At 34.7% G+C, this 27255-nt stretch overlaps 1 protein-coding gene across 5 annotated transcripts in view; it reads right to left on the minus strand.

The window, feature by feature from the left end:
* Positions 1 to 27255, minus strand: part of VPS13C (vacuolar protein sorting 13 homolog C) — a 183916-nt gene that overhangs the window by 83757 nt on the left and 72904 nt on the right. For all 5 annotated transcript variants that reach the window (XM_037054030.1, XM_037054031.1, XM_037054029.1 and 2 more), the window contains 17 exons: positions 25209 to 25348; positions 21649 to 21802; positions 19585 to 19664; positions 18359 to 18418; positions 16574 to 16736; positions 15342 to 15458; positions 14756 to 14859; positions 14365 to 14532; positions 13569 to 13873; positions 11672 to 11819; positions 11025 to 11133; positions 7399 to 7514; positions 4613 to 4769; positions 3285 to 3364; positions 2796 to 2855; positions 1983 to 2139; positions 422 to 538 (listed from right to left, as the gene is read on the minus strand). In XM_037054030.1, coding sequence (XP_036909925.1) covers positions 422 to 538; positions 1983 to 2139; positions 2796 to 2855; positions 3285 to 3364; positions 4613 to 4769; positions 7399 to 7514; positions 11025 to 11133; positions 11672 to 11819; positions 13569 to 13873; positions 14365 to 14532; positions 14756 to 14859; positions 15342 to 15458; positions 16574 to 16736; positions 18359 to 18418; positions 19585 to 19664; positions 21649 to 21802; positions 25209 to 25348 — 2235 coding nt within the window. The remainder of the gene's footprint in view (positions 1 to 421; positions 539 to 1982; positions 2140 to 2795; positions 2856 to 3284; positions 3365 to 4612; positions 4770 to 7398; positions 7515 to 11024; positions 11134 to 11671; positions 11820 to 13568; positions 13874 to 14364; positions 14533 to 14755; positions 14860 to 15341; positions 15459 to 16573; positions 16737 to 18358; positions 18419 to 19584; positions 19665 to 21648; positions 21803 to 25208; positions 25349 to 27255) is intronic.

Consider the following 27255-nt stretch of genomic DNA (forward strand, 5'->3'; position numbering starts at 1 on the left):
TACAGAATTTCTTTCAGAAACTTCTTTTCTTGATATATAAGAAAATATTTGTGCCATATAAGCACAAAATATGACAAGAAGGATAATGACATTTTCTTTACCTAGTGAGATATTATCATGTTACACATTTCACAGCTTAAAGTTCTATTACTCTGAAAATGCAAACAGAACAAAAGAGATTAAGTTAAGCCTTAGACTTATTCTGAAATTTTTTAAATACATAGGACTATCTCATAACAGTCATGAATCATAACAAATTTACTTCTAACATTTCAAAGTACAACTGTGAAAAGTTTGCAAGAGTCTTCAATGTAATTAAACCAAAAGGTGACTCATGAAAAATCTACCATGCACAAGCTCATTCTTCCTAGAGGTCTAGGTAGGGAAACAGAAATACATGCACGAAGGAATCACTGCTTACCGTGTATTCTAATATCTGCAATGTTACACTTCTGATCACAGACCAACACGTTAAATGAATTTAACTCAGCCGTGACCCTTAAATCAAAAACATCATCTTGAGAAGTACTGCTGGACACTGAAAAGTAACAGGAACCTTGTGATTAGCAAAGTGCAAAGATGATACAAGATGCAAAATCATCTCAAATTCACTAAAATAAAAGTATATTAGGACCTCATTAAGGTTATATATAATTAATACAGATTCTAAATCAATTTTCAAATATCCATCAGACAAAAACTGGCATGTTGCCCTCCAAATTAAGAATAAAGGTAGCCTTGAATAGCACCTTAAAAGTATGATTTGCTAGATGAAAACTTTAGTATAATTTTTCTTCTGGGAAAAAATTCTCTATTTTCAATTTCTACAATGGTACTGAAGCTAAATTTTGACTTTGAGTTCCTTTTCGTATCATATATTAGATTAAAAATATTTCATGAAAAACTAAAATACTAGTAAATAAAATACATTCAATTAATTATGACACGTACATGTTACTAATGATAGAATCAATTTATCTAGAATGCACCCCATTTCTCCATAAAAACCCTAAAATAAACTATGAGGAATGAACATAAAGAGCTGAAGTTTAAAAAAATTTTTGTAATGTTTGTGCGTTTGTATGTGTATTAAGAGTCACAATCAAATAGATCCCCCTAGCCCACAGTAGTACAGGTCTTGATTGATAAATTCAGCATGTATTTTCCTAGACCTTTGTCTTGCTTGAGGGAAACACACCTTTTCCTATAAAATGGAAAAGCATGGGGACACCAATCCTTAACCACCAAGATGATAATTGGGATTTTTTCCCCTTAAGAGTTAACAAAGGATAATCAAACCTTAAAAACCAACTATACAGAGTAACTGGAAGACTGTTTCTTTGGATTAATTTTTTTGTGTCCTGCAGCAGCACGTAAAATTGTTGAGCACCTGGCAGGTCTACTTGACTGACTGAAATGGACCTTTGTTACTAAGCATGATTATATTAATATTTTAATTTCTTCCTTTCTCGTTTGCATGGTGTGAAGGCTGCAGACATCAGTGCAAATAGATAAACAATCTTATGTAAAAGTAAAATAAAATATAAGTACACGATTAATATTAAACATGTGTTTAAAATCCCTCCCTAGCCTTGACCAGTGTAGCTCAGTTGGTTGAGCAATGTCCCTCAAAGTGAAAGCTTGCTGGTTCTGCTCCAGGTCAGGGCCCATGCTGGGATGCAGGCCCAGTCCCTGCTTGGGGCACATGTGAGAAGCAACCAATCGATATTCCTCTCCTCTCCTTTTCCCTCCTTCCCCTCTCTCTAAAAATATATAAATAAGTAAAATCTTGAAAAAATAAAATCCCCCTAAATACCCTATAATGCCACAGGGATAAAGTGCGCTTTCTTTTGAAACTAACCTAATCTGTCAGAGGTGCTGTAAAGTTCAGGTGCTCAATATTTACCTTTGCTTGAAAGTACACATTATATGATCACTAAAATTCAGACAGAAATGATTAGATGTGACTCAAAAGTTGGTACCAGCTTTGACGATGATATTTCTGGACTCTCCCACAAGTGGCTTCAGTTCAGGTTCCTTCTCAGGAGGTTCAGAGGATGGAACAGCAGATGATAAAAAACCCATGAGGGATAATAAAGCTTCCAAATGAAGTACTAAGTCTAAGGATGAAAATGAAACCTAAGATAATAAACAATCAGAGAGGCAGATTTCAGATATGGTAACATTTTTATGTTATACTTCAAAATATACAAGTAGCAGAAGAATCATTCAATTAAGGGCCTTAAAATTTTTTTCTAAAAAGAACTCACTATTGCAATGTCAATCCTTATGGTAATTCTAACCTCAACAGAACTTGCTGGGTTTTAACTAAAAATACAGGAAGTATTACCAGGCCTTACTTAGGTCAATCACATTACATATGGTTTCCAAGACAAACCACCAACACTAAATGGACTGCGAACAACGTCTATAATGAGCCATGCTGTTAGCCTTGTCCTTAAATTTATTCTAATCCTAAGTTAATATACAATTCAAATGTTTCACACTTCTACCAAATAACCATAGTGAACAAAATTCCCTTAAAAAGTGTATTATTTCTGTACTGAACAAGTAATCATTAATTCATATCTTAGAAACAAGCAATCTTTTGTAGAAAATCAAATCAAATCTGTTAAGAATTTTATTTCAACTCTACATTCATTTATCTTATCTATAAGATTAGAGCTATTATTACTGCCACCTGTATTTTAATTTTAGAATGTATAGTCTCACAACTAAAGATGACTATAAAGCTAATTCACCCTTTAATATATAGTGAATTAGAAAAGATTTACCTTCAGTTTCTGTTTGGTGTTGTCGTGGATGGTTTTAAATCCCGGTCCATCACTGTCTGCCTACAAATAGGAGAGGATTAAGCCACAGGGTTGCAAACACTAAAAATTATATATATTCTTTACTTTTCAATACTATAAACATATTTCTTAAAGGCAAAGAATAACATGCAAACAATTGCATACACACGCATTTCTCACATTCTATGAAGTAAAAATTCAAAAGCAACAGGTACACGAAAATGCTAGCATATCCAGATTAAACACTTTGCTTTGAATGACAATGGAACTTTATATGCTCTCACTTATTGAGAACCAAAAGGTTAACTCAGAAGGTTATTGAGATTATCCTGAATTGTCAGATGCTTGCATAATTCACTATAATCACCCAGTTTTAGAATTAAAAAATTCAAGGGAGAAAATTGAAATATTAAATGTGGAGGAATTGTGTAACTTCATATATTAAAAAATCCTAGAAATGAAACTAGGTACCTTTGTCAATAACATCTTCAGAAGGGGTTCACCAGTTATATTAGAAGAGTTAATAATGTAAATAGGTTCTCCTTTAGAGTCTAGAAGAAAAGAAGAGGAGGTAAATTCATTAAGTCTTTTTTTTTTCCTTTGTATGGAATGTACTGGGAGGTGACACTGGTTAACAATATTATATAGGTTTCAGGTGCACAATTCCACAACACATCATCTGTACACTGTACTGTGTGTTCACCACCCAAGTCAGGTCTCCGCCCATCACCATTTATTCCCCCATAGCCCCTTCCACCTCCTCCCATGCAATCACCACACTGCTGTCCTTGGCCACCAGTTTTTTTCTTTTTTTTTCTGATTTGCTCAATCCCTCCAACCCCTACCAGCACCCCCAAGTGTTTTAAACAATTAAAACTGTTATAACATTTGGTACTACTAGTATTACATATTTGAGCAAATCAGAATATATTAAAGAACAAAACCATAAAATACATAAACTAGGGATTATTCTCAATATAAACATGCTTTACTTCAAGTTACCCCATAGAGTTCCTATAAACTTTAAACACCCACAGCAACTTTAAAAGGTGGCTCGATCCTATTTAGAAAGTGAATTTGAATTTGAAAGGTCAAGGATATTCACTAAAGAATAACGTAGTGTTTAATTTGGTGTAAGGAATGAGACTACACAGCAATGTTATGTTTTCTATATACTTGTGCATTATTTAATTTTCATTTTTATACATATACAGGGGTAGGCAAAAGCAGGTTTACAGTTGCGAGTAATAAAGCTATTGTAATAATCATAACCTGTGCGTCTTTTTCCATAGAAAGACTGTAAACCTACTTTTGCTCACCCCTGTATGATGTTATTAAAAACAAATTAAAAACACTGATATAATTTTAAAAATAAATAAAAAACAAACAAAAACCTATTTCCTAGTAAATTAACTCACCTTTTCAAAAAGGGACCCTGGGCTCTGTATTGTATTGTACTTGTTTCTGATGTCCTAATGTATCAGTTCTCAGAGCATAATTATAATGAAATGCTGCCTTTTACAAATACTTAAGTATTATGTATAGACATTGAAGATAAATGTTTCATTTTTCTTTTAGACAGTATTCTCCTTCATGCTAAATACACATATTTAGATATAATCTTATTTACGATAGGAACTTATAGATAAAATTTTAAATATCAAATACCATTGTATTAACATCATAAACATAAACTAAACAGTTACTCTGACACTAATAAGTACGCTAATATTGACAAAGGTTAGGACTATCTGCCTATCACATGGATAATTTATAAAGACTTTGTACTTCACATTTACCAGTAAACTCAAAGCATCGCATGCTAATTTTTTTTAGATAAGCTTCAGCTGTGAGGTCATAGGTTTTGACTCGAGCTTCCACTCCAAGCTGGAGGACATTTAGTTCATGTAAAGGCCTTCCTTTCTTTTCTGCTTTCTTCATCAAAGTAATCACAACCTAGAAAAAAGCACCAGTATTACCACAAACTATTTCATTAGTATACAGTGAAAATAACTCAACAATTTAATAACCATCCATAGTGATATAACACAAAATATTACACAATATAAACACATTTACTTCCCCTTGTGCCTAGAAATTGCCTAAGTGCTACTTACTTTGGAAGGCACATTTACTTGTTCAGATTTTTAAAGCTGCTGGCTTCAAGGTAAAGTTAAAAAAAAGTATTTCTTCCTAATTCCCAGAAGCAGTCCTACTCTGATGGATGGGCTTCCATCTGCAAGTGGGTAGATAAATGGCCAATTTTTATACGATGCCTAAGGCAAGGTTTTTCGGTTGTGGCACCACTGACATTCTAGGCTGGGTAATTCTTTGTGGTGGGGAGCAGTCCTGTGCACTGCAGGGTGTTTGGTGGCATCACTGGTCACTACCCGCTGGTAGCCAGTGGCTCTCCATCTTCCCAGGCAGTGACAACCAAAAATGTCTTCAGACAATGCCAGCTATCAGCATGAGGGAGAGAGTGTAAATTTCTCCCCCCTACCCCAATCACTGTCCTAAGGAAAGGGAATTGTAATACTATGTATTACAGATGATCATTAAAAAGACTTACAGATTTTTCTATGTATATATGTTAATGAAGCCCATTTGCAAATAGAATGATTGATCTATCAATGTTTCAATTATCAAAGCTTAAAAATCTTTATAAATATTAACCAGAAAAAAGCAAAGGTTTAACAAAAAGTTTCAAAATATGTATTTCATACCAAAAAGTAGAACTTATTTGTTTAAAAGGTTATTATTTTGAACTCAAAGAAAGAACAAAACCTCTATACAACTATTTAATGATGAAGGGAGGAAGTTCTTGCAAGTGCCCAAATCCACTATGCTATCTCACCCACTCACATCTTTATGCCTGTTTTTCTTTCTTTCTGCCCTGTCCTAATCCCTGCCTGATCCCCATTTCTGAGACTGTATCCTAAAAATTCCGCTCAAAATGCCACTCTCTCCAGAAATACTCCCTGACCCCACCAGACTGCTGAGATACCCACCTCCCCTCTGTCACTGCCACAAGTTTGACCGGGCACGCAAACTTTAATGGAAGCACTAACACAAATTTAATTGTTGTTTTCTTGTTTGTATTCAGAGTCTGTGCCTTTTACCTCTGTATCTTTAGCACTAAACACATGCAATGAATATTTCTTAAATATGTGAATACAGAAGAGGAAAACACATTTAATTTTCCCTCAAGAATCTGCAGATGAACCATCAATAAAATAAAAAGACAACCCACAGAATGGGAGAACATATTTGCCAATACATCTGACAAGGGGTTAATACCCAAAATTTGTAAAGAACCTATAAAACTCAACACCAAGAAAACCAAACAACCCAATTAATACATGGGCAAAGGACCTGAACAGACATTTCTCCAAAGAGGACATACAGATGACCAAAAGACATATGAAAGAATGGCCAAAGTCACTAATCATCAGAGAAATGTAAATTAAAACCACAATGAGGTATAACTTCACAACTATCAGAATGACTATCATCAATAAATCAACAAGCAAGTGCTGGCGAGGATGTAAAGAAAGGGGAACCTTTTTCACTGCTGGTGGAAATGCAGACTGGTGCAAACACTGTAGCAAGCAGTATGGAGATACCTCAAAAAATTAAAAATGAAACTGCCTTTTGACCCAGTGACCCCATTTCTGGGAATACTGGTATATCTGAAGTAACCCAAAATACTTATTCAAAAGAACATAAGCACCCCTATGTTCACTGCAGTGTTATTTACAATCACCAAGATATAGAATCAACTCACATGTCCATCAGTAGATGAGTGAATAAAACTATGGGACATTTACACAATGGAACACTAGCTGGCCATAAAAAGAAGAAAATTTTATTCTTTGTGCAGCATGGATAAGCTAAGCGAAATAAGCCAGTCAGAGAGAGACAAATACCATATGATTTCACTTATATGTGGAGTCTAATGAACAAACTGAACTAACGAGCAAAACAGACAGCTTCATAGAGCAGTATGACAGCTACTGAAGGGGAGGAATTTAAGGGGCGGAGGAATCAAGCCACAAGGAAAGAGGACTATGCACAAGGACAGCAGTGTGGTGACTGCAGGGGGAGGGAGGTGTAAGGGGATTCAATGGTAATGAAAAAATACAATAAAAATAATGATAAAAAGTAAAAAAAATAAGAATCTGCAAATGAAAAACACAAGTGGTAATGAAACATTTTTAAAATGTAGACATATCATGTTTTATTTGAGTAAGGATTTCTAAAATTTGCACAGCATTCTTCTGTCATTTTTTTCCTTCCCTGACTTGTCTATATGAAATCCAAAGCAGGCCACATTCCATCTATCCTAAAATCATTTAACAAGCATATTACTGGGCATGTTACCATTTTCACTATGAAATACTATATTCCTCAAATATAACTCATCTTTAATAAACTCTCAAATTTTGAAACATTACTGCTACATATAAATTATAAATAGACTGTAAATTTTTCATTCATATCAATAATCTACAAGTTTTAGTAGAGATAATTCTAAAATCCATTATTTATTCACTCTACTTTATAAAAGCAGATGCAAATTACATACCTCTTTAATTTCAAAATTCAGCAGCACATTAATGATGTCCACAGATATAGCTGATGTATGCGAAATACATACATCTTGTTGTGATGTAGAGATTTCAAGTGGCTCTTTATTTTCACCTAAAGGTATTTAAAAGACATTTAGTCACTTCTGTTCACACGTTTTTCCCACAAATACTCACTGAGGACTTACACAAGTACTCTGGACCTGGTACAGCCACTGAAAATCCACAACTCATTCAGTAATACACAAATCCAACCCTTAGAAACCTCATGGCTTGGTAAAAAAGACATATACTTTAATGTACAAACAAAATAAGCAAGCTACACCTAGTCACATTCAGTCAACAAATGTTAATATAAAAGTGCACAGAAAGCAAAGAACTAGGCATGCCATTGTTATGGGAGGTCGTGAAAAGTCTAACAGGGGAGAAGTGCTCAAGCAGGCCTCCTCACACACGGGGGACATTCCAGGAATAAGAAAGGAGGTTGTGGAAACCCAGACAGAGAGGACATCCTGATAGGTTTCACAAACACAACAGGGTTTTATATGGATAAATCATGAGGAGCCTAACGAGACTTACGGCCAGAAAAGAAAAAGAGGGGGTGCAGTTAGAGCCTCTTCTCCACACCAAGAAGCAGAAGTAAAGCTATACAAACACAATGTCTTGAAATTTGCACACTTTAAAATGCAATAAAAATGTTCTCTAAACTATAATACATGATACTAATAACAGCTATCACTTGCTAAGTGCTTACCTCTGTGCTAGACAGACTATACATGGATTACCTCATTTAATTCTTATAACAAACTTTTGAGATAAAAACTTTATTGTCCTTATCTCACAGATGACCAAATTGAGGTTCCTACAGATTCGTTACCTTGCCCAGTGTAAATTATACCAGAAACCCAGATGAAATTACCTGTTATTACCTACTACTGTTACTACCATTGAGTAAGCAATGCATAGGCCAAGATTTCTTAAGTACCACCTTATGCCAAGCACTGTTCTAAACATATTGTGATATAGGGAAAAAATTCTAGCAACTACTTTACTTTCACAAAACAATTCTTAGAATAAGCAATGATTTCTTAAATAGAAAATAAAAGGCACTGATGATTTTTGAGAAGACTCATTAAAGGAGTGAAAAGGCAGACCATCGAAGGAAGAAGATATTTCTGCACATATACATATAACACATATAACCACCAAACTTGTATCCAGAATGAATAAAAAGTTCTTATATATTAATTAGAAAAAAGACAAGCATATTATTAAACTTAATGGTTAACAGACTTAATAGTAATATCACAAAAGAGGATATCCAAATGGCTATGAAAAGGTTTTCAATTTCATTAGCAATTAGGGAACACATAAAGCCCATAGAGATATCACTGCATATCATCAGGATGGCTAAATTTTAAAAGACTGACAATATCAAATACTGGTGAGGATGTGAAACAACTGGAATTCTCATACTCTTATTGCCTGTAGGGAAGTAAACTGGTATGACCATTTGAAAATCTGTTTGGTATAATCTGGAATAAATTACTGAGGCTAAGCATACACTAACATATGATCCAGTAATTCTACCCCTAGCTACATATCCAAATAAAAAATAGTATGTATCTATTTCAAATGACATTTATAATAACACTCACGGCAACTTTATTCATGAAATTTTGATCCATTTGTATAATGAATGCAGTACAGGGATAAAAAGACCAAACTGCTGTTACAGGCGCCATGGATCCATCTCATAAACAAAACGTTGAATGAAGGAAGGAAAAAACCAGAGTACATTCTGTACGATTCCATTTATAAGAAATTCAAAAAGAGACAAGACTAACCTAAATACAGCACTACAAGTTAGAAGGTAGTTGATTCTGGGTGGATTGGGAGGCAGGGTGGGCATGTGGTTTTGACTGGGAAGGGGCATAGGGAGGCCTTCTGGGGTGCTACCCTGAAAATATTCTATATCTTAATCATTGTGATTATACTGGTGAAGCCACGTGTAAAAATTCACTGAATTGCACACTTAAGATTTGTGTGCTTTATTACATGTATTACCATACATACAGTGAAAAAGGGGGTTTTCTACCTAGCACTGGGTATTTTTCTTTTGTTTTTTTTTATTGTAATTAAGATGTAACTTACATAAGACATTATGTTAGGTTCAGATTTAAAACATTTTTAAATGACAAATATGTGAGATACCATTTATCACTTTGCAAACTGGCAAAAATTTCAAACTATGATGATGCACTGTGTTAGAACAGGTGCGCACACAAAAAGGGCCTGGCGGGGGTGCAAAGGTAGTGAGTGCAAGCTCCATGTAGGGTAATTGGCAAGATCTGTCAAAACCTAATTTTATTAAATGTGTAAGTTAAATTATCATTGATACAATTAAAATTAACATTTTAAAGCATTTACTCCAGCAATCCCAGCATTTCTCCGACACATATGCACACTCTTGTAAAAGTGTATGTCCAAGGACAATCAGTGCAACAAGAGTGAAAGACCGAAAACAACCTAAAATGTTCACCAATGGGAACTTCCTAAATAAATTACAATACTTCAACAGAATTAACACCAGGCAGCCACTAAAAAGGATGAGGCAGTTCTTCTATATATAGTATACAGACATAGAATGGACAGATATAGATATAGAATAAACACTAAGACACACTGCTAATTTTTGAAAAAGCCAAGTGCAGTCCTGGCCAGTATGGCTCGGCTGGCGAGAACGTCGTTGTCCCATAAACTGAAAGGTCACAAGTTCAATTTCTGATGAGGGCACATGCCTATGTTGCAGGTTCTGTCCCCAGACAGGGAGCATACGAGAGGCAACTGATCAATGTTTCTCTCTTACATCAATGTCTGTCTGTCTGTCTGTCTGTCTGCCTCTCTCTCTCCCGGCTTTCTCCCTCCCTTACTCCCTTCCCCTCTTCCTAAAATCAATAAGCAGGTACTTGCATGAGGATAATTTAAAAAAAGCACAGTGCAGAAATACACCAACATATACATATACACACATATACATACATAGAGGATGGTACCATTTGTTTGAAAAATAAAAATTATATATGTGTATGTAAATATGCATACATATAAAACAGCTTAATAAGTCTGGTAGTTATTTTGCCTTTAAGTCAAAAGGACCACTGTAACTAGTAACTTAAACTCTTTGCATTTTTATTTAAAGACAATTTTTTTAGTCTTTGTTGAATAAAAATTAATCAACCATTTCAATTCTTACACATTTTACTACTAACCCTTGTTTAAAAATCAGAACAAGTATGCTACCATAGCCTAGTGCCAACTTAAAAATTTTTTTCTATAAATGCAAATTTAATCATTATTCTGAGAATCAACCATCAATTTAAAACCCTTCTTTATGGCCTCCTCCTACATCATGCAACTTAGAAGTCTGAAAATAAAATTAATTATTTTCTTAACTAAAAAGCAAACTATGGTTGTATTTAATATCATCTTATTTGTTTATTGTTACTACAAATTCCAATGTGTAAACATACATTTGCTTACTTCATTTTTATTGTCTGTCTCCCCTACTGAATTGTAAAATGAATAGACACATGTATTATGTCACCTACTGTCAGCCTCTTACCTGTCTCTTGCATTCCTGGTTTTACTTTATTCAAGTCCCCAGGAGCCTCACCAAGATTTTCTGCTAGTATTCTAAATAAAAGATTAACATCTTCTTGATTTAGATTAACCTATAATATATTAAGTTAAAAGAAAAGATAAAGATACTTCATTTTTAAATGCAACATTTTAATACAAGACAGACATTAAGGATAAAATAATCTTTAAAACGACTGAAAAATTATCTATTCATTACCCACTCGAGGAGTACTTATTTCAGTACTTATTTCATGTGAAAATTTGTATTTTGAAAGATAAGAAAGTATCTAGAGAAAAATAATGTGAGAAAATAATGTGATTTATGAGTAAGTATCAGTTTCGTCTGCTTATGATTCTTAGTGAAAGTTGATGACTATAGTAATCTGATACTTTCTTATAAAGTGATAAATTAAAAGAACACACAAACTCCACTTTTAAACAATAACAATCTGAGTGAAATAAAAAGGCCATCTAAAATATAACTAACAGGCATTTCCCTGATTGCTGTAATTACCTTAGTGGTATTTAGATATTCAGTAAAAAATTCCACATTTCATTCGGATTTATACAGAGAAAGTCTTTAGAGTCTAAAATTTCAGTAACAAAGATTTTTTTAACTCTCATACTTACATTCATTGACTCAAGGTGCCCTTTAATTTCTACAACAGGCACCTTGTGGTACCAAGATGCAGCTAGATTCCGATTTACAGAAAACTCCAAATTAATTGGGTGTAATAGCTGAATATCAGGATGGGAAATGCCAGGCTGGATCACCGTCCTAATGAAAAATGTAATTGATATATATGCATAAACACAGACAGAAAATGCAGGATATCATTAAAAAGCACGAAGTCAAAGGTGCTACTCTAACACTAATTTGGAACAATGCTGTTTGAGTGTGTTCTAAACTCTATCATTAACTTAATCTATAGTGCACTGGTGAGGACAGATTAAAATCTGTAAGATCTTTCTGTAAGATGGGTGACAATAAATTTTAAAAAAGAAATTCATATGGTTGAGGATATGGGGGGAAATCATCAAATACAACTGTTCAAAAACTGTTACGTGCACTGGGACAGATTAAAGAAAAAAATGGCAAGATGAAGTTAGCATTTCCTAAAGAGTTTCATAAAGCTCTTTACCAGGATTATTTTCTGGACTTTCTGTGTAATCACTCCTTTTTTATTCAGGAAAATTAAATCTCCTTGGAGATTATGAATTATCCCTTGGATGGGATAGAAAATTATTTTAAAATGAATTATGTACAGACTTGCAAGTGTCCTCTGGCATGAGCCCTATCAGTACATCACTGCTTACACAGTAGTCCTCCCAAAATGTGTACGGTCAATTAAATCAAGAAAAGACCACCAGACAAAAGAAAAGTTGACAGTCGTTCTGTGAAATAACTAGATTGTACTCTTCAGAGCTGTCACTACCAGGCAAAACAAAGAGAAGCTGAAGAGCTCTTCCAAAACAAGTGTCTATCGGTACGCAATCCCCCTTCAGAGAAGAGGACACAATTAAATGCCACATGTAATCCTGGATCAAGGGAAAAATGATTATAATGAACATTCTTGGAACAACTGGTAAAAACTGAATACTGACTACATATCAGAGAACAGTACTGTATCAACGTTAAATTTTCAGAACTTTCGTGGCATTTGCATTATGGTTATGTAAAGGGATAAATATCCTTGTTCTAGTAAACACATGCTAAAGATTTCTCTTCTCAAATGGTTGAGCAAAAAGCATTTCAACTTCTAGTTATTAAATAAGTAAGTTCTGGGGACATAATGCACAGCATGGTGACTACAGTTAATAACACTGCATTGTATATTTGAAAGTTTCTCAGAGAGAAGATCTTTAAAGTTCTCATCAAAAGAAAAACACCTTTGTAACTGTGCGTGGTGATGGGTGCTTACACTAGACTTGCTATAGGGATCACTGCTATATATCACAAGTATGAGTCATGTCAGCATGTTGCACACCTGAAACTCATGTAATGTTATATGTGCACTATATACAATAAAATATAAAAAATTTTAAATGTTATAAATGATAATAATGTGTACATACAATTAGAACAAATGGAAACCATTGGTGAATCTAGATGAAGAATAATGGGTACATTCATGATACTATTTTTGCAATTTCTATAGGTTTGAGGCTTTTCAAAATAAAAAGTTAATTTTAAAAAACTGTTCTGGCCCTGGCTGGCATAGCTCAGTGGATTGAGCGCCGGTCTTCGAACCACATGATCGCGGTTCGATTCCCAGTCAGGGCACATGCCTGGGTTGCGGGCCAGTTCCCGGCAGCGGACATACCAGAGGCAACCATATATTGATCTCTCTCTCTCTCTCTCTCTCTCCTTCCTTTCCCCTCTAAAGATAAATAAATAAAATCTAGAAAAAAATTTTAAAAAAAACCTGTTCTGTGCAATAGAAATATGTCAGGTATGGACTTCCATGGTCATAAAATTTCATGGAAAACGTTAATATTTAAATCCATAATTACTAAAAGAGCATACCTAGAAAGCTTCAGCTTTGTTAGCTGCACGTCCATTCTATCAATTACTGGAGGGTTTAAGCAGTCTTCACCAGACACCAGACTGAAATGATTCTGAACTCTGATTAAACCAAGATCTACTACTACTGCGTTGGTGGAAATGGAAGACTGTGGGATGACAATAACCGGTGCCTTCAGATCAATGTTGACAGAAACACGAAAACTCCTCTGGGCGAGATCTTTCACACTCGTGGCAGCCTTTTCTGCAGCCTGGGCAGTGGCAGCACTCAGAGCCTCTTTGGCTGCCTGGAAATTGTTCAGGAAGTTCTGTGGACACGAAGTATAAAAGGAGAAACTCAAACAGAGGACATGCACAGCATTAACAACACCATCTTCCCCTTATTTATGTGCTGGTTTTCTTTCCAATAGATAACTCTCAGTTAAGTGCTATTTTACTAGCGTTAGAAAGGAATTACTAATTATCTACCTGTATTTATGAGCTACTTGAGAAGGGCTTATTATAACTATAGTTATACAGCTGAGGAAAAGAGAAAGAATATTTTTAATAGTCTTTGTACTTAAGAAGTTGGTTTCATTATGTTGTAGCAAAAATTACTTCACTTTTAGATAAAAATCATTAAATGATGCAGAATTCAACTATTAAAGAGAGGTTTTGACCTCCATATTAATGTACAAATAACATCTACAATCAAAACAATGCATACCCTAAAATCCAGAGTTTGTAAGCTGTGCAATCACAATTATCAGACCTAATTACTTCTAAGTTGAAAAGTCAATATATGAAATAGTGATTTTACCAGGAGTGACATGAGGAATTTATGAAGATAGACAATCTGAATGCAGCCAACATTGAGTGAAACCACTCCATCAACTTTGGACATGTCAGTATAGAAATCTCCCTCAGTAGCATTCGGATACAAATCCAAATTAAAACGAAATACTTCATTTCCCATTATTGACACCGCCTGAAAAGCAGAGACTTAAATGTATGTATTCATCCACAAGAAAAACAACAAAAAAAATTCCATTTAAAAAGAATTTATATTTATAATCATTATAGAAACATTTTTCTATCAATGTATTTTTCATTGTTCTTTTCAAAGTACATATTTTAAAATAACATCTCATATTGTCCAAATATGAGATGTTAAATAATTAAATAAATATTAATTACTTCTGATCACCTACTTTTTTATGAACTGTCTTGGGATCAACATCTGTGACAATAATATTTTCCAGTCTGGCAAACAGAGACTGCTTTCTTGACTGAAGAAAAAGAGAGGCATCCAGTCCTGAAAAAAATTTATTATCATAATTTCTTTAGATCTAACAAAGTAAGATCTTCATATGTTTCTTTCCATTGCATAATTTTATTTTAGGGGATGATACATTTATAAATTCAATAATGTTTGAACTCCCAATTGATAACTAAGTTGTAATATTAGATATTTCTAGTCAGACTAGGAGATGCAGTTCCAGTTTGGAGTGAATGAAGACAAAAACCCTACTTTTCCAGCTCTCACTGCTGTGGCTCAGTGAATTATTGAGTGGGAGCCTGCAAACAGAAGGGTTACTAGTTCAACTCCCACTGAGGGTAGCTGCCTGGGTTGTAGGCCCAGTCCCTAGCAGGGGGCACACGAGAGGCAACCACACACTGATGTTTCTCTCCCTCTCTTTCTCCCTCCCTTCCCCTCTCTCTCTATAAATAAATAATAAGTAAATCTTTAAAAAAAACTTATCTTTTGAACAAATTTTAACACTGTGAGAACTTTACCTTGAATCTTAATGTCAGCAATATTATTCTTCTCTTCACACACATTCACACAGAAAGCATTCAATTTGGCAAACAGCCTGAAGTCAACAATGTCACTATCTTTACAGGACACAATCACTACAAATAAAACAAAGCATTGTATCACAGTGAATTCCTAATGATCTAAATTCTATCAAGGCGTCTTCCCTATATTAAGTGTACCACAATTCTGTTTTTAAAAACCAAAATAAGTCAGAAAAAGAACCATAAGATTTCACTCATACGTGGGATATAAACCTGAAAGCAACAAATGAGCAAATAAGAAAAATAAACAAAAACTGATAGACACAGGTAACAGTATGGTGGTTACCAGGAGGAAGGAAGTGGGGGGTAATCAAAGGGAAGGGGAGTCAAATATACAGTGGTGAATATCTGACTTGGGGTGGTGGGCACACAATGCAATAATAAGGTGCTGTATTATAGAACTGTACACTTGAAACCTATATAATCTTATTAGCCAATATCGCCCCAATAAATTTGACAAAAAACAAAATTATAAAATTCTCAAGTTCTTGAAGATTTCAAACACATTTTTGCTTTATATGTACTGTAGAGTTTTCATTTTTAATAGTGATATGTGTTACATTTATAATTTAAAACAAGGAAAAGATTTAAGTAAAATAAGGACATTGGAACTCGGAGTTCAATAATGTGCCTATGATCACGCAGTTTAAGTAGCAGTCAGGATTTGAACTGAGTTCTCTCTGATCCAAAATCTAGGCTTTTAAATGGAGACAACTATACTTGAACAACAATAAAAAAAAAAAAGAAGGAAAAAAAATTTAGGCTTTTGACCAATTACATGCTAACCCTATACCCCTGTCCTCGTATTTCTGGATTTTGGTTTCCTTATTTGTATAATGTAGGGAAAGCTAACCCTCTATGGAGCCTCTTCAGGAGCTACTAAGAAGGTATGTAAAACTAAGTGTAAATACAGGTCTTTTCCCTCCTAAAGTGATCTCCCATCACTACCAATATAAGAACAAAAACAGACATTTTTAAAAACAAAAGAATTAATTATATTCAGTTTCCATATCAGGTACCCTCAAATGATAGAGTTTGAAGAAAAGCAAAAAGTGGGTAAAATAGCTGTAAGTGACTAAACTAGATGGTCTCTTAAGACTACCCATTAAGCTCTAGAATTCTAAAACTCTTACTTAACAAGAAAAAAATTAAAAAACTGTCTTTCATACCTTTCTGTGGAGTTGAACTTTTTTGCTGCTTTTCAGTTGAAATTTGTACTTCCTTGGTATCACCCATCTTTTGGCTATCTGATGGAATTATGGTTGTCAAGTAATTAATAGTAGAAAGAAGAGCTTGTGTTTGCAGCAACAGATTTAAAGATGAAAAAGCCACCTAGAAATGTTTAAAAGAGAAAATTAGTTTCCCACGCCAATTATACCAGTAGGCTTCAAGCCTGACCCAAAAGGCCCTTCTCTAGCTAGGCTTACATAACTGCCTTCCACAACTTGGAAGGAAGAGATACACATATTCACAATATACTCCTTAAATAGGAATATATGGAGAGTAAATTACACTTACATACTTTGGGGATTTATCTGAGTATCAAACTAACCTAATCACTCTATTTCCCTAGCATAATTATCATGGATCCTATAATATGCTTGTCATGGTTAACCCAATATTCAACATATTTATGGGTTTGGGATCTGCAATTGACTATTTATGATGATTACAAAAAAACAGATAAGTTAGAATATGAAATTCCAGAAGGCAAGGAATAATTTCAAATGTGACATTCATGAGATTTAAATATAAAAAGTATATGTCAGTTCTCAATCCCTAAATGATCTTCTAAAATCACAATAATGGACCTATCAAATTAAAAAAAAAAAAAAAGCCCTGGCTGGGATGGCTCAGTGGACTGAGTGCCAGACTGTCACCCAAAGAGTTGCTGGTTCGATTCCCTGTCAGGATACATGCCTGCGTTGCAGGCCAGGTCCCCAAGCCAGAGGTGTGAGAGAAGCAATCACACACTGATGTGTCTTTCCCTCTCTTTCTCCCTTCCTTCCTTTCTCTCTAAAAATAAATAAATAAAATATTAAAAAATATATAAATAAAAAACAAAGAATATACAAGAAAAAATATTACTTTTTTACACCAATGACTCCAGAAAGCTAAGAGAGCAACATAAACTGCTTTCAAGAATATGTGTTTTAGCCCTGGCTGGTGTAGCTCAGTGGATTGAGCATGGGCGTAGGAACCAAAGGGTTGCAGTTCGATTCCCAGTCAGAGCACATGCCTGGGTTGCAGGCCAGTTCCCAGCAGAGGCCGCACAAGAAGCAACCATACATTGACATTTCTCTCCCTCTCTCCTTCCCTTCCCCTCTAAAGATAAATAAATAAAATCTTTAAAAAAATTTTAAAAAGAATGTGTACTTTAATAGTGAATTCAATTTTTTTTAAATCTTTGTTTATACAAAAGAATTTCTTTTCATTACATCAAAACACTTAAGTGGATATACAAATTAAAAAAAGAAAGTTTAACAATAACAGATTCTCATCTCTCTAAAGTGTAATCTAAACTTATCTCTTTCATTTTCTTTATAATGTAGCCCACAACTCATTTTGCCTCTGCTTCCTCTACCCCACGACCTTGGCACGGCCCAGAAGTACTCACCATCTCTCCTGTGCTCCACATGCTTCCTCACCCTGCCTTAAACAAGTTACCCAGTCTGCTGCATTAAAACTCTGTTCCTGGTAAATGGAAAGTTCCCTCACCTATAACATTTCCTGTTTTAAAAATAATTAGGGTGTGATACAGTAAGGCAAAACAAAGGCTTTAGTACACTGAACCATGAACAGAGCACAGTAGGTATCTATGAGTTTACTTTATAATTTTATTGGCTCCTGACTGCTTCATGAAATTAACCAGTCAACATTCCTTCAAGGACACTGGAGACTTGCAGAGTGGGTTATTTCCAAACAGGATATATTATTTTAGTAGAATTTCTTACCTTAACTGTTTGTTCAGTTTTTTCAAAAGTAGTTTGAAAACTAGGTCCATTTTTATCAGCCTAAAAAAACAAGTTAATACCAAATAAATCATTTATGATCTCTAGTTGACTTACATTGTTACAACTGTATTTTATACATATTATATATTTAATACTATTGTCCTTTTAGAGTCATGTCCAAATTACTTTATTTTCATAGTATAAATGTGTCCTCTTCAAACATATTAGAGCATGACAACATATACTTCTGGAAAAATGCAGAAGTAAATTTACTTCTGGAAAAATGCAGAAACATAATTCTGATCTTCTGGGGATCAGAATAATAAACTCTGACAGTTGGAAGGTTTAAAACTCATCTGGCCCAACTAGTACTTTATGCTTTAACCCCTTATGAAGTCTTTGGCAAGTCTATTTTACAGTATCTTCAGTGAGAGGAAACCTCATTTTCTCACAAATTCAATATTTACAAAACTTTGACTTAAGGAGCTCTTCACACTGAATCAAAAGTCAATCACTCATCATTACTAACTGGTTCAAGTTCTGCTCTTGGTAGCATTCACAGTACATTCACAGCTCTGCCTCTGGCGGGGCCAGCCTCCTTGCCTCCCAGCTCCCACACTGTGCGGTACTCTTCTTTACTGAAGAGTCGGCACCCCGTATCTCAACTGTTGTTTACCTCCCCCCTACTAGTGTTCACCTCTCTATCCCGAGTACCTAAGAGAATTTGACACATAAAGACATTTCAATAAAGTGTTTAATGTTTAAACAAATCAACTAATCTTAAATAAAGCTAAATACCATCACTTCCTTCAGCATTTCTCATGTGATAGATTTTTGAGTCCTTTCCCAATGCTTGCAGGAACCCAAGGACCCAATCCAATTTGACTTTATTCCTTTTGATATAGGATACTCAGCCAAATATAACCTACGTTTACAATAAATATAGGTAGGTGAATATACTCTAGAAGTCAGGAGTCAGGCTCCTGGGAAAACCCAGGCTTCCATCTTTGGGGACAAGGTGTTCAGTGGCTTTGTAAAAATCCTACTCTACCTTTGTACTTAAGTAAAAAAGAAAGGTGGTGTAGGAATGAAAGAGAAACAGTAGATATCCCTGTATTAAAACCTATGATATACACACAGACTTTTAGTAATCTATTGTCATCTTTTTCCTTTTAGAGGACAGCTTGAAGTATTTAATAAATACATAAACATTCTATGGCCCATACCTTAATATACTCCACTTTTAAAAGATCTAATCCAGTTTTGTCAGAAGAGCTAATCAAATGAAGGGGCTTCTTTCTGGATCCTAGATTTTAAAAAAAGAAACAGTGTTTCAAATAGATTGCTCTTTCTTAGGTTTAAAATTTTCAGGATGTCTTATGACTTACAATGGTGAACATACAATACAGTGTGCAGATTATGTGCTGCGGAATTGAGCACCTGAAATGTACATAATTTTGTTAACCAGTGAGAACCCAATGAATTCAATAGAAGTTAAAAATCTAAAAAATTAAAATATTAAAAAATAAATTTTCCCAACACAATTACTTAATTAATTTATTCCATGTCCTGCTTTTAGAAGATTTGTATTAGAAAGACAGGTGAGTTATCTGCCACCTAACTCATATGATTAATGGGAAATAGCTATTTGCAGAATATTGGAAACATAAGACCAAGAAGTCCTTTTGTGGGTTTCCTCCCACTCCTGCCTGCCCTGGCCATGGATACAGCCCGTCCAGAGCACGACTCCCTGAAAGAATCCACTCTGCACTCTCCCAACTAAAGAGAGAATGAAGCACTGAATGGGCTTTACAAGACTATCTGCACTAATTTTCATGATTATTAAATGCTAGGGTCATCATTGGTGAAGAAATAAATTGATCCAAATCCTGATCCTACCTTTGTCATCCAACTAACTTAGAAACACACATATTTATTTTACACCTGTGTTAAAAAGCAATCAAAACTTCTCTACATTTTTTAAGGCCATATAGGCACTGGTAAGGTGTAAGAATCAAGAAATGTGAATTCTAGCTCATTTCCTTTATCAAAAGAAACTTAACTTCAGTTTTCTCAACTACACAACAAGGAGGTAGGACTATAACATATGTAATGTCCTGTTAAACTCTAAAATTCTTCGAACAAATATTTCCTTCATATTAAAAAATGTAAATGATTTTTCTTTGTTTAGACTAAGAGAAGGCTTACATAGGAAAAGATTTTTTAGGGAAATGGAATTGCTAAATGTCTTTGAATTTAAAAACAACAGGCACTTGCAGATGCCTTCTATATCCTTACATAGATGTACCACGGAATTGCCTCGAGAAGCTGTGGGGGAAGAAGTGATTTATCCACCATTTAATCCGTCTTTTATTATTTGTAGTTCTACAACTCCTGTTCTGAGATTTCGCATTTCCCTTGAACTAAGTTTCCCTATAGGAAAAAATAGCCTACCAAATTTATTCAACATTTGTACTGATGTCCCTTAAAATAGTAACATAAACTCCATCTTAACACAGTGCTTATAGAAACCTACCAATATGTGACTTTTTCTACTAAACGAGGATTTATTTTAGTTTCAACTATTTTTGAAAAAACTTTAAATAGATCTTTTATTTGACTAAAATATTAGGTAATTTTAATTACCGTGGACTCATCCATTCTTCCATTCCTTATCTATCTCATATGCACATAAGATGTACCTGTATACTAAAATATAAATAGTATAAATAAACTACAAGCACTTCTGAAAGAATTTTATGTCCCACCATTTTATAACCTGGTGCTGCTTTTTATATATGAACGCTTTACAATAGAAAGAACAAGGACTTCAATATTATAAGCCCAGAAACAAATTATAGGTTTTGTCATTCAAAAGAGCATGATCTTGAGTAAGCCACTTAATCTCTCCTTATTTAACCATTTTTTTCCAAAATGGGAGTAATACTCCGCATACAGAGGAGATTTATATGGACTCTCAGAGGAAGTAAACCATAGTAATTAAGAATACAGTCCCTAGGACCAGATTTTAAGGGTTCAGCCAAGAGGATGAACGGCCTTAGATGAATTATATAAAGAATTTTCACCTTACTTCCCCCATATGAAACCTGGAGACAACAACAGTCTTTTCTCGTCACACTGTTATAAAGATTAAATGTGTTATTATCTGAAAATGCTTAGAATGGTGTTACCATTATTTATTATAAACATTATTATATAAATGAAAGCATTCAGATTTGCAAAAGTGGTTTTGTGCTTATTATCATCACTTCCATATTTATGGCTAATACCTTGAATCTCATGGTAATCCAAGCTGATTTTCTTCAGGTAAGATACTGCAGTTAAATCAAATGTTCTCACTGTAGCCTCTGTTCCTAGCTGAGTAACATTAAATACTAGAATTGTATCTTCTTCTTTCTGTTGTTTGCTAAATTCCAAAATCACCTAAAAGAATCAGGACAGCCAGTGAAAGGTTAAATAGTTTGAATCATACTGAAATATATAAAAACAAAATCCTTTTTCATACATATCATCATGAGAATAGTAGAAATTTTGCTCACACTTGTCTATGACTCTTATTTACTATGATTGGAAATTACCATATTAAAATCTATTATTATAAACATTTCCATGTAAAAATCATGAGGAAATTTTGTATCCATTCTTGACTTATATTTTTAAATTTAGAAAAAAACAGAATGTATGGATTCTTCCTTAACATGATTTTCTTAAACCTGATTCTCAAAAAAGAAATCATGCTTGGTGATACAAGAAACATTCCCATTAAAGTAAAAAGCAACATAAGGATGTTCACTATTATACTACTATTCATATTTACTCTGGAAATGACAGTCAGTAAATTTAGCAGGTGAAAAATAAAACACATATGTGGCAATTTTTAAAACATGCAAGTTCTTTAATATTCAATCAAGAGACAGAGGTCTCTGTCCCTTTAAATTTGGGCAGGCTCAGCCTGGCCATATAACTCAGTTGCTTGGAGTGTTGTCCTGTAAACCCAAAAGTTGCAGGTTTAATTCCCAGTCAAGGCACATACCTAGATTGCAGGGTCAAGCCCCAGTTGAAAGCTTCCCAGTATGAGAAGCAACCAATTGATATTCTCACATCAATGCTTCTTTCTCTCTGTGCCTCTCTCTGTCCCCCGACCCCTCTCTCTCTCCTTCCCTGCTTCTCTGTGTCATCAATAAAAACATATCCTTGGGTGAGGATTAAATATGGACAGCCTTGTTATTTCTCTTAATCAATAGAGTACAGAGGAAGTAATACTACAATGACTTCCAATATCAAAAAAGGCCATAAACTCCTACCTGGGAATGCTCACTCTGAAGGTAGCTAGCTGCCACACAAAAAGCTCATTTACCCTGAGACTACCTTACTCGGGAGGCAATAAATAGGTATTTCAGTCTGCATCCTAACTGAGCTCCTAGCCAATAGCCAGTACCAACTGCTAGCCTCATAAGTGAGCCACCGCTGAGCCCCTCTGATACTTCAGGTCATTACAGCATCCAGTCAAATCTGACTATTAGCATGTGAAAGACTACACACAAAAATTACTAAGCTTCACCCTTCCAGAATTCTTAACCCACAAAACTGAGCAAAATAAAATAGCTGTTTTGAGTTACTAAATTTTAGGGTAAACTGTGAGGCAGCAATAGTAACTAGAACAATATAAATGCTGAAAGAAAACAAAAATGAGTATTAGCAGTGATAAAATTATATATGTAAAAAAATCAGGAGAAATGAGAACTGAAAAATAGAAACTATAGTACAGTAAGATATTCAATACAAAACTGAGATACAAAAATAAATTTGAGATATATCAATGATTTGCAAGAAAGCATTGAAATAAAAAAATATTAAATCATCAGTAAATATTTTTGCAATGAAGAATAATTTTCTAAATATATATTAAAACTAGGACATAAAGACAAGATCTGATAAATTTCACTACAGAAACATTTAAAACTTTGAAATCGCAAGAAAGTCAATGGGGGAGAATATTTCAAAAAGTACTACCATGTTTTTTCTTAATGGATTCTGATTATTTATCACTTTAGTTCATTCATTCAATATTCAGTAAGATATTAATTGGGCATTATCTACCATGCATGAGGCTTCTCCAGCCACTGAACACATAAAAGTGACCCTGAGAGATGAGGCCTTCATCTAGGGAGAGTGCAGGAAAATAAAATTTGCTATCTTGTGTTGGGTGGTGAAGCCTGTTCAATACGAAAGCATTTGAGGAAATGCCATATTTTGCTGTGTATAATGCACTCTTTTTTTTTTTTATCTTTAGAGGGGAAGGGAAGGAGAGAGGAAGGAAACATCAATGTATGGTTGCTTCTCGTGCATCCCCTACAGGGAACTGGCCCCTGCCGGAAACTGGCCTGCAGCCCAGGCATGTGCCCTGACTGGGAATCGAACCGCAATCGTCTGGTTCGCAGGCCCGCGCTCAATCCACTGAGCTACACCAGCCAGGGCTATAATGCACTCTTGTGTATAAATGTGCATCCATGTTTTTGGCCCAAATTTTCAGGAAAAAAATCCTTCATTTTAATTTCATTTTTTATTTATATTTAGAAACAAAACCAATGACTGTATTCCAGGGTATTATTTTACATACAGATATCATTATTGCTTTCTAGAGTTACATTTTTTACACAGAAGCATAAATAAAAGGATTAAAAACATTCATATAGATTGGAATTAGTACTATCCATGTATAATGTGCATCCTTATTCTCCCCTCTAAAATTTGGGCAAAAAAGTGTGCATTATACACAGCAAAGTTCACTATCTACAGGAAATAAAGAATCAAGTCATGCAGGAAGACTATTCCAGGCAAAGGAAAGAGCAAGCACAAAGGATGTGCTTTGGTATATTTAAGGGAGATCAAAAAGCAGGTGTAAGCAATATGAGGCAAGAACTTGGCTCACTGCTGTAGCTCCAGCATCTAACACAATGCCTGGTACATGATGGCACTTGATAAACATTTCCTGAAGGAATGAATGTAATAGAGCCGGAGTAGAGTGAGCGTCGCAGAAAAGAACTGAAGATGAAGTCAAAGAAGCCACATGAAAGGCCTTGCAGGTCGTAGGAAGGATTTAGCCCTCTGCTCTGAGTGAGACGGGATGCCAGTGAGGGGCCGTGAGCAGACCAGTAACACCATCTGAAGGCTGCCATGTGGAGAACAGACTTAAGAGGCTACTGAAATAGTTCAAGCAAGAGATGATGGTGACTTGGACAGTGCAGTAGCAGTGGAAGAGAAGAGCAATCACTTGAATGAATTTTGAAGCTAGAGCCAGGGGATTTTCTAATATTTTGGATGGGAATATGAAAGAAAAAGAGAAGTCAAAAAATACTAAAGTTATAGAACATATCTTTCTATAAATAAATACTACTATTAATTAGGTTTGTATATACAATTAAAATCTGGTATTTTGGGCCCTGGTTGGTGTGGCTCAGTGGATTGAGTGCCAGCCTAAGAACCAAAGGATCACTGGTTCAATTCCCAGTCAGGGCACATGCCTGGGTTGCAGGCCAGGTCTCCAGTAGGGGTCGTGTGAGAGGCAACTACACATTGATGTTTCTTTCCCTCTCTTTCTCCCTCCCTTCCCCTCTCTTTAAAAAAATAAATAAACAAAATCTCTTTAAAAATCTGGTATTTTTTATATATTTTAGGACATAATCTCACATCAGAATATAAGGCAGTCAATAAGAAACACTGGGGAAGATTGAATACTACATTTTATACATATTTAATGTTTCAGATAGTTTACAAGAATAGTGATAATAAGAATATATTTATTTATAGACAAAATAAAAACACATACCTCTTTAATTTCAAACTTTAGTAGAAGATTAATGAGCTCCTCATTTGGGACCTCTGCAACTTTTTTTCGTTCTAATCCTTTCATACTTTTACCAGTCTGTGTGTCTCCATCTTCAGCATCAAAATACTCATCATCAGACTCTAAAGAAAGAAGACATTTATTTGATTTGAGAGAATGTACACTGAAAGTTGCATAAAAACAGTCAAATCTCTCAAAAATGAAATTTATTTCTTAGATATAATATTAATATTCAGAATCAGAATATATTGGGTCTACCAAGAAAACTTTTTCTTCATAAAATAAAAGACACATTCTTCATTTCCACCAATAACTTTATTGATTTGGATATTTGGAGGATGCCGGCTGTCTCCCACTGCTGGCTTCTAGTGGGCAGAGGCCAGGGCTGCTGCTGAACAGCTTCCAGTGCATAAGGCAGCCCCCCAGCAAACCATTATTTCCCAAAATGCCGAGAGTACCAAGAAACTTTGCAACGTACTTCTGACATGTTAATCAATCACAGCACCTTCTCCACACACTGCACAAATCTTTTTTTGCATTTTTTGAGCTTCTTTTTTGAAATAAAACAGCATGATAGCCGAAAATGTAGTTTTCTTCCACCTTCAGTATTAAAATGGCTGCACAAAAATTCACCAATTGTGCTTTTTTAAATGCACACTGATATGACCTCTGTCATAATACAATCTAACAAAATTGTTTCAAATGAGGTTAAAGACAAATGAGCACTACTAGAGCCACTGTACAAAAAAACCGTAAGAACTTTTTGTCCAACCCAAGAGTTTCAGTGTTTTTCTAAGTCTCACAAAGTAACTCAACCTGGCAAGTGATAAGCATAAATAAAATCAAACTGCCCTAATTTTTTCACTTTAATTAATTCATTCAATATTCAATAAAACATTTACTGGGTTATCAGCTATCATGTATCAGTCTGTACCAGCCACTATGGACACCAGAGTGATAAGGACAAACACGACTCTTGTCCTCTTGAAGTTTACATTCCAGTTCAAAATTAAAAAGGATCAGTTAGGCCAAAGCTAGAGAGAAGAATCGGGAATGGATCCTTGGATTTTTTTATATACATTCATATTCCCTAGAACTATAAAATATAATCACTATCAGAAAATTTTATAGTTAAAATTTACATTTATTTCTCCTCCTACTAATCTCGTGTTTATTAATATAGTAACTAAGCAGAGCACAATAATCCCCCATTTGTTTCTGAAGTTAATCTAAACGCTAGATATAGTTGGGTTTCCTGATAATGAAATGTTTACACTGCCTGAGGAAACCACTTGGACAGAGTTCACTATGAGCTCCTCTTCTTGTCTCATTCCAAGGACTCTCCCTTCTTGTTTACCTCCGTGCTGGGGCACCACGGGCAACACAATAGTACATACATTCTTGTAATACACAGTCTTACCAAGAATCCCTAGAGAGGGGAAAATTATGTTGTACACTGTCAGAATAACTTCAATAACACAAAAATCAGTCATTTTAGTATTTAAACAGGGGATGGGATTGCATATGGATAGAACTTTGGTGAACTCTAAATTGACTTTAGTGTTTTCATTATTACAGGAACATCAAAATCCAGGGTCTCACTTTGTGACAGGTTGTCTAGAAACTCATCTTATTATGAATGCATAAGACCCTGAAAAGACTGTCTTGTGATGCCTAAAACACGCTCACACTTAATTTATACCAGAAAGAGGGCCAGGAAGAACCCTGAAGGGTAGTCATCAGTTGTTAAGGGTTTCCTTTTCCAGGTAAGTTGTGTGTCGTACACTTGTCTATTAATCACCACACTTGCCAACATTCGAATTTCATCAGTCAGTTTTGTCTGGATAGTCTTTTCTTCATCTCTCTTTTTTCCTTTATATTAAGGTGATCATCAACCTTATATAAGCACTCATAGGCAACCCAGTTTATTACCAGAACATTCATCTACCAAATTGGAGCAAAAAAAAAAGTAGCTTATTTAAAATCTTAAGCACTGTCATTCACAAAAATCCTTTTAATCAAATGAAGA

This window comes from Sturnira hondurensis, unplaced genomic scaffold, assembly GCF_014824575.4.
Source record: "Sturnira hondurensis isolate 20B ecotype Veracruz unplaced genomic scaffold, ASM1482457v3 Scaffold0008196, whole genome shotgun sequence".
Taxonomy (NCBI): domain Eukaryota; kingdom Metazoa; phylum Chordata; class Mammalia; order Chiroptera; family Phyllostomidae; genus Sturnira; species Sturnira hondurensis.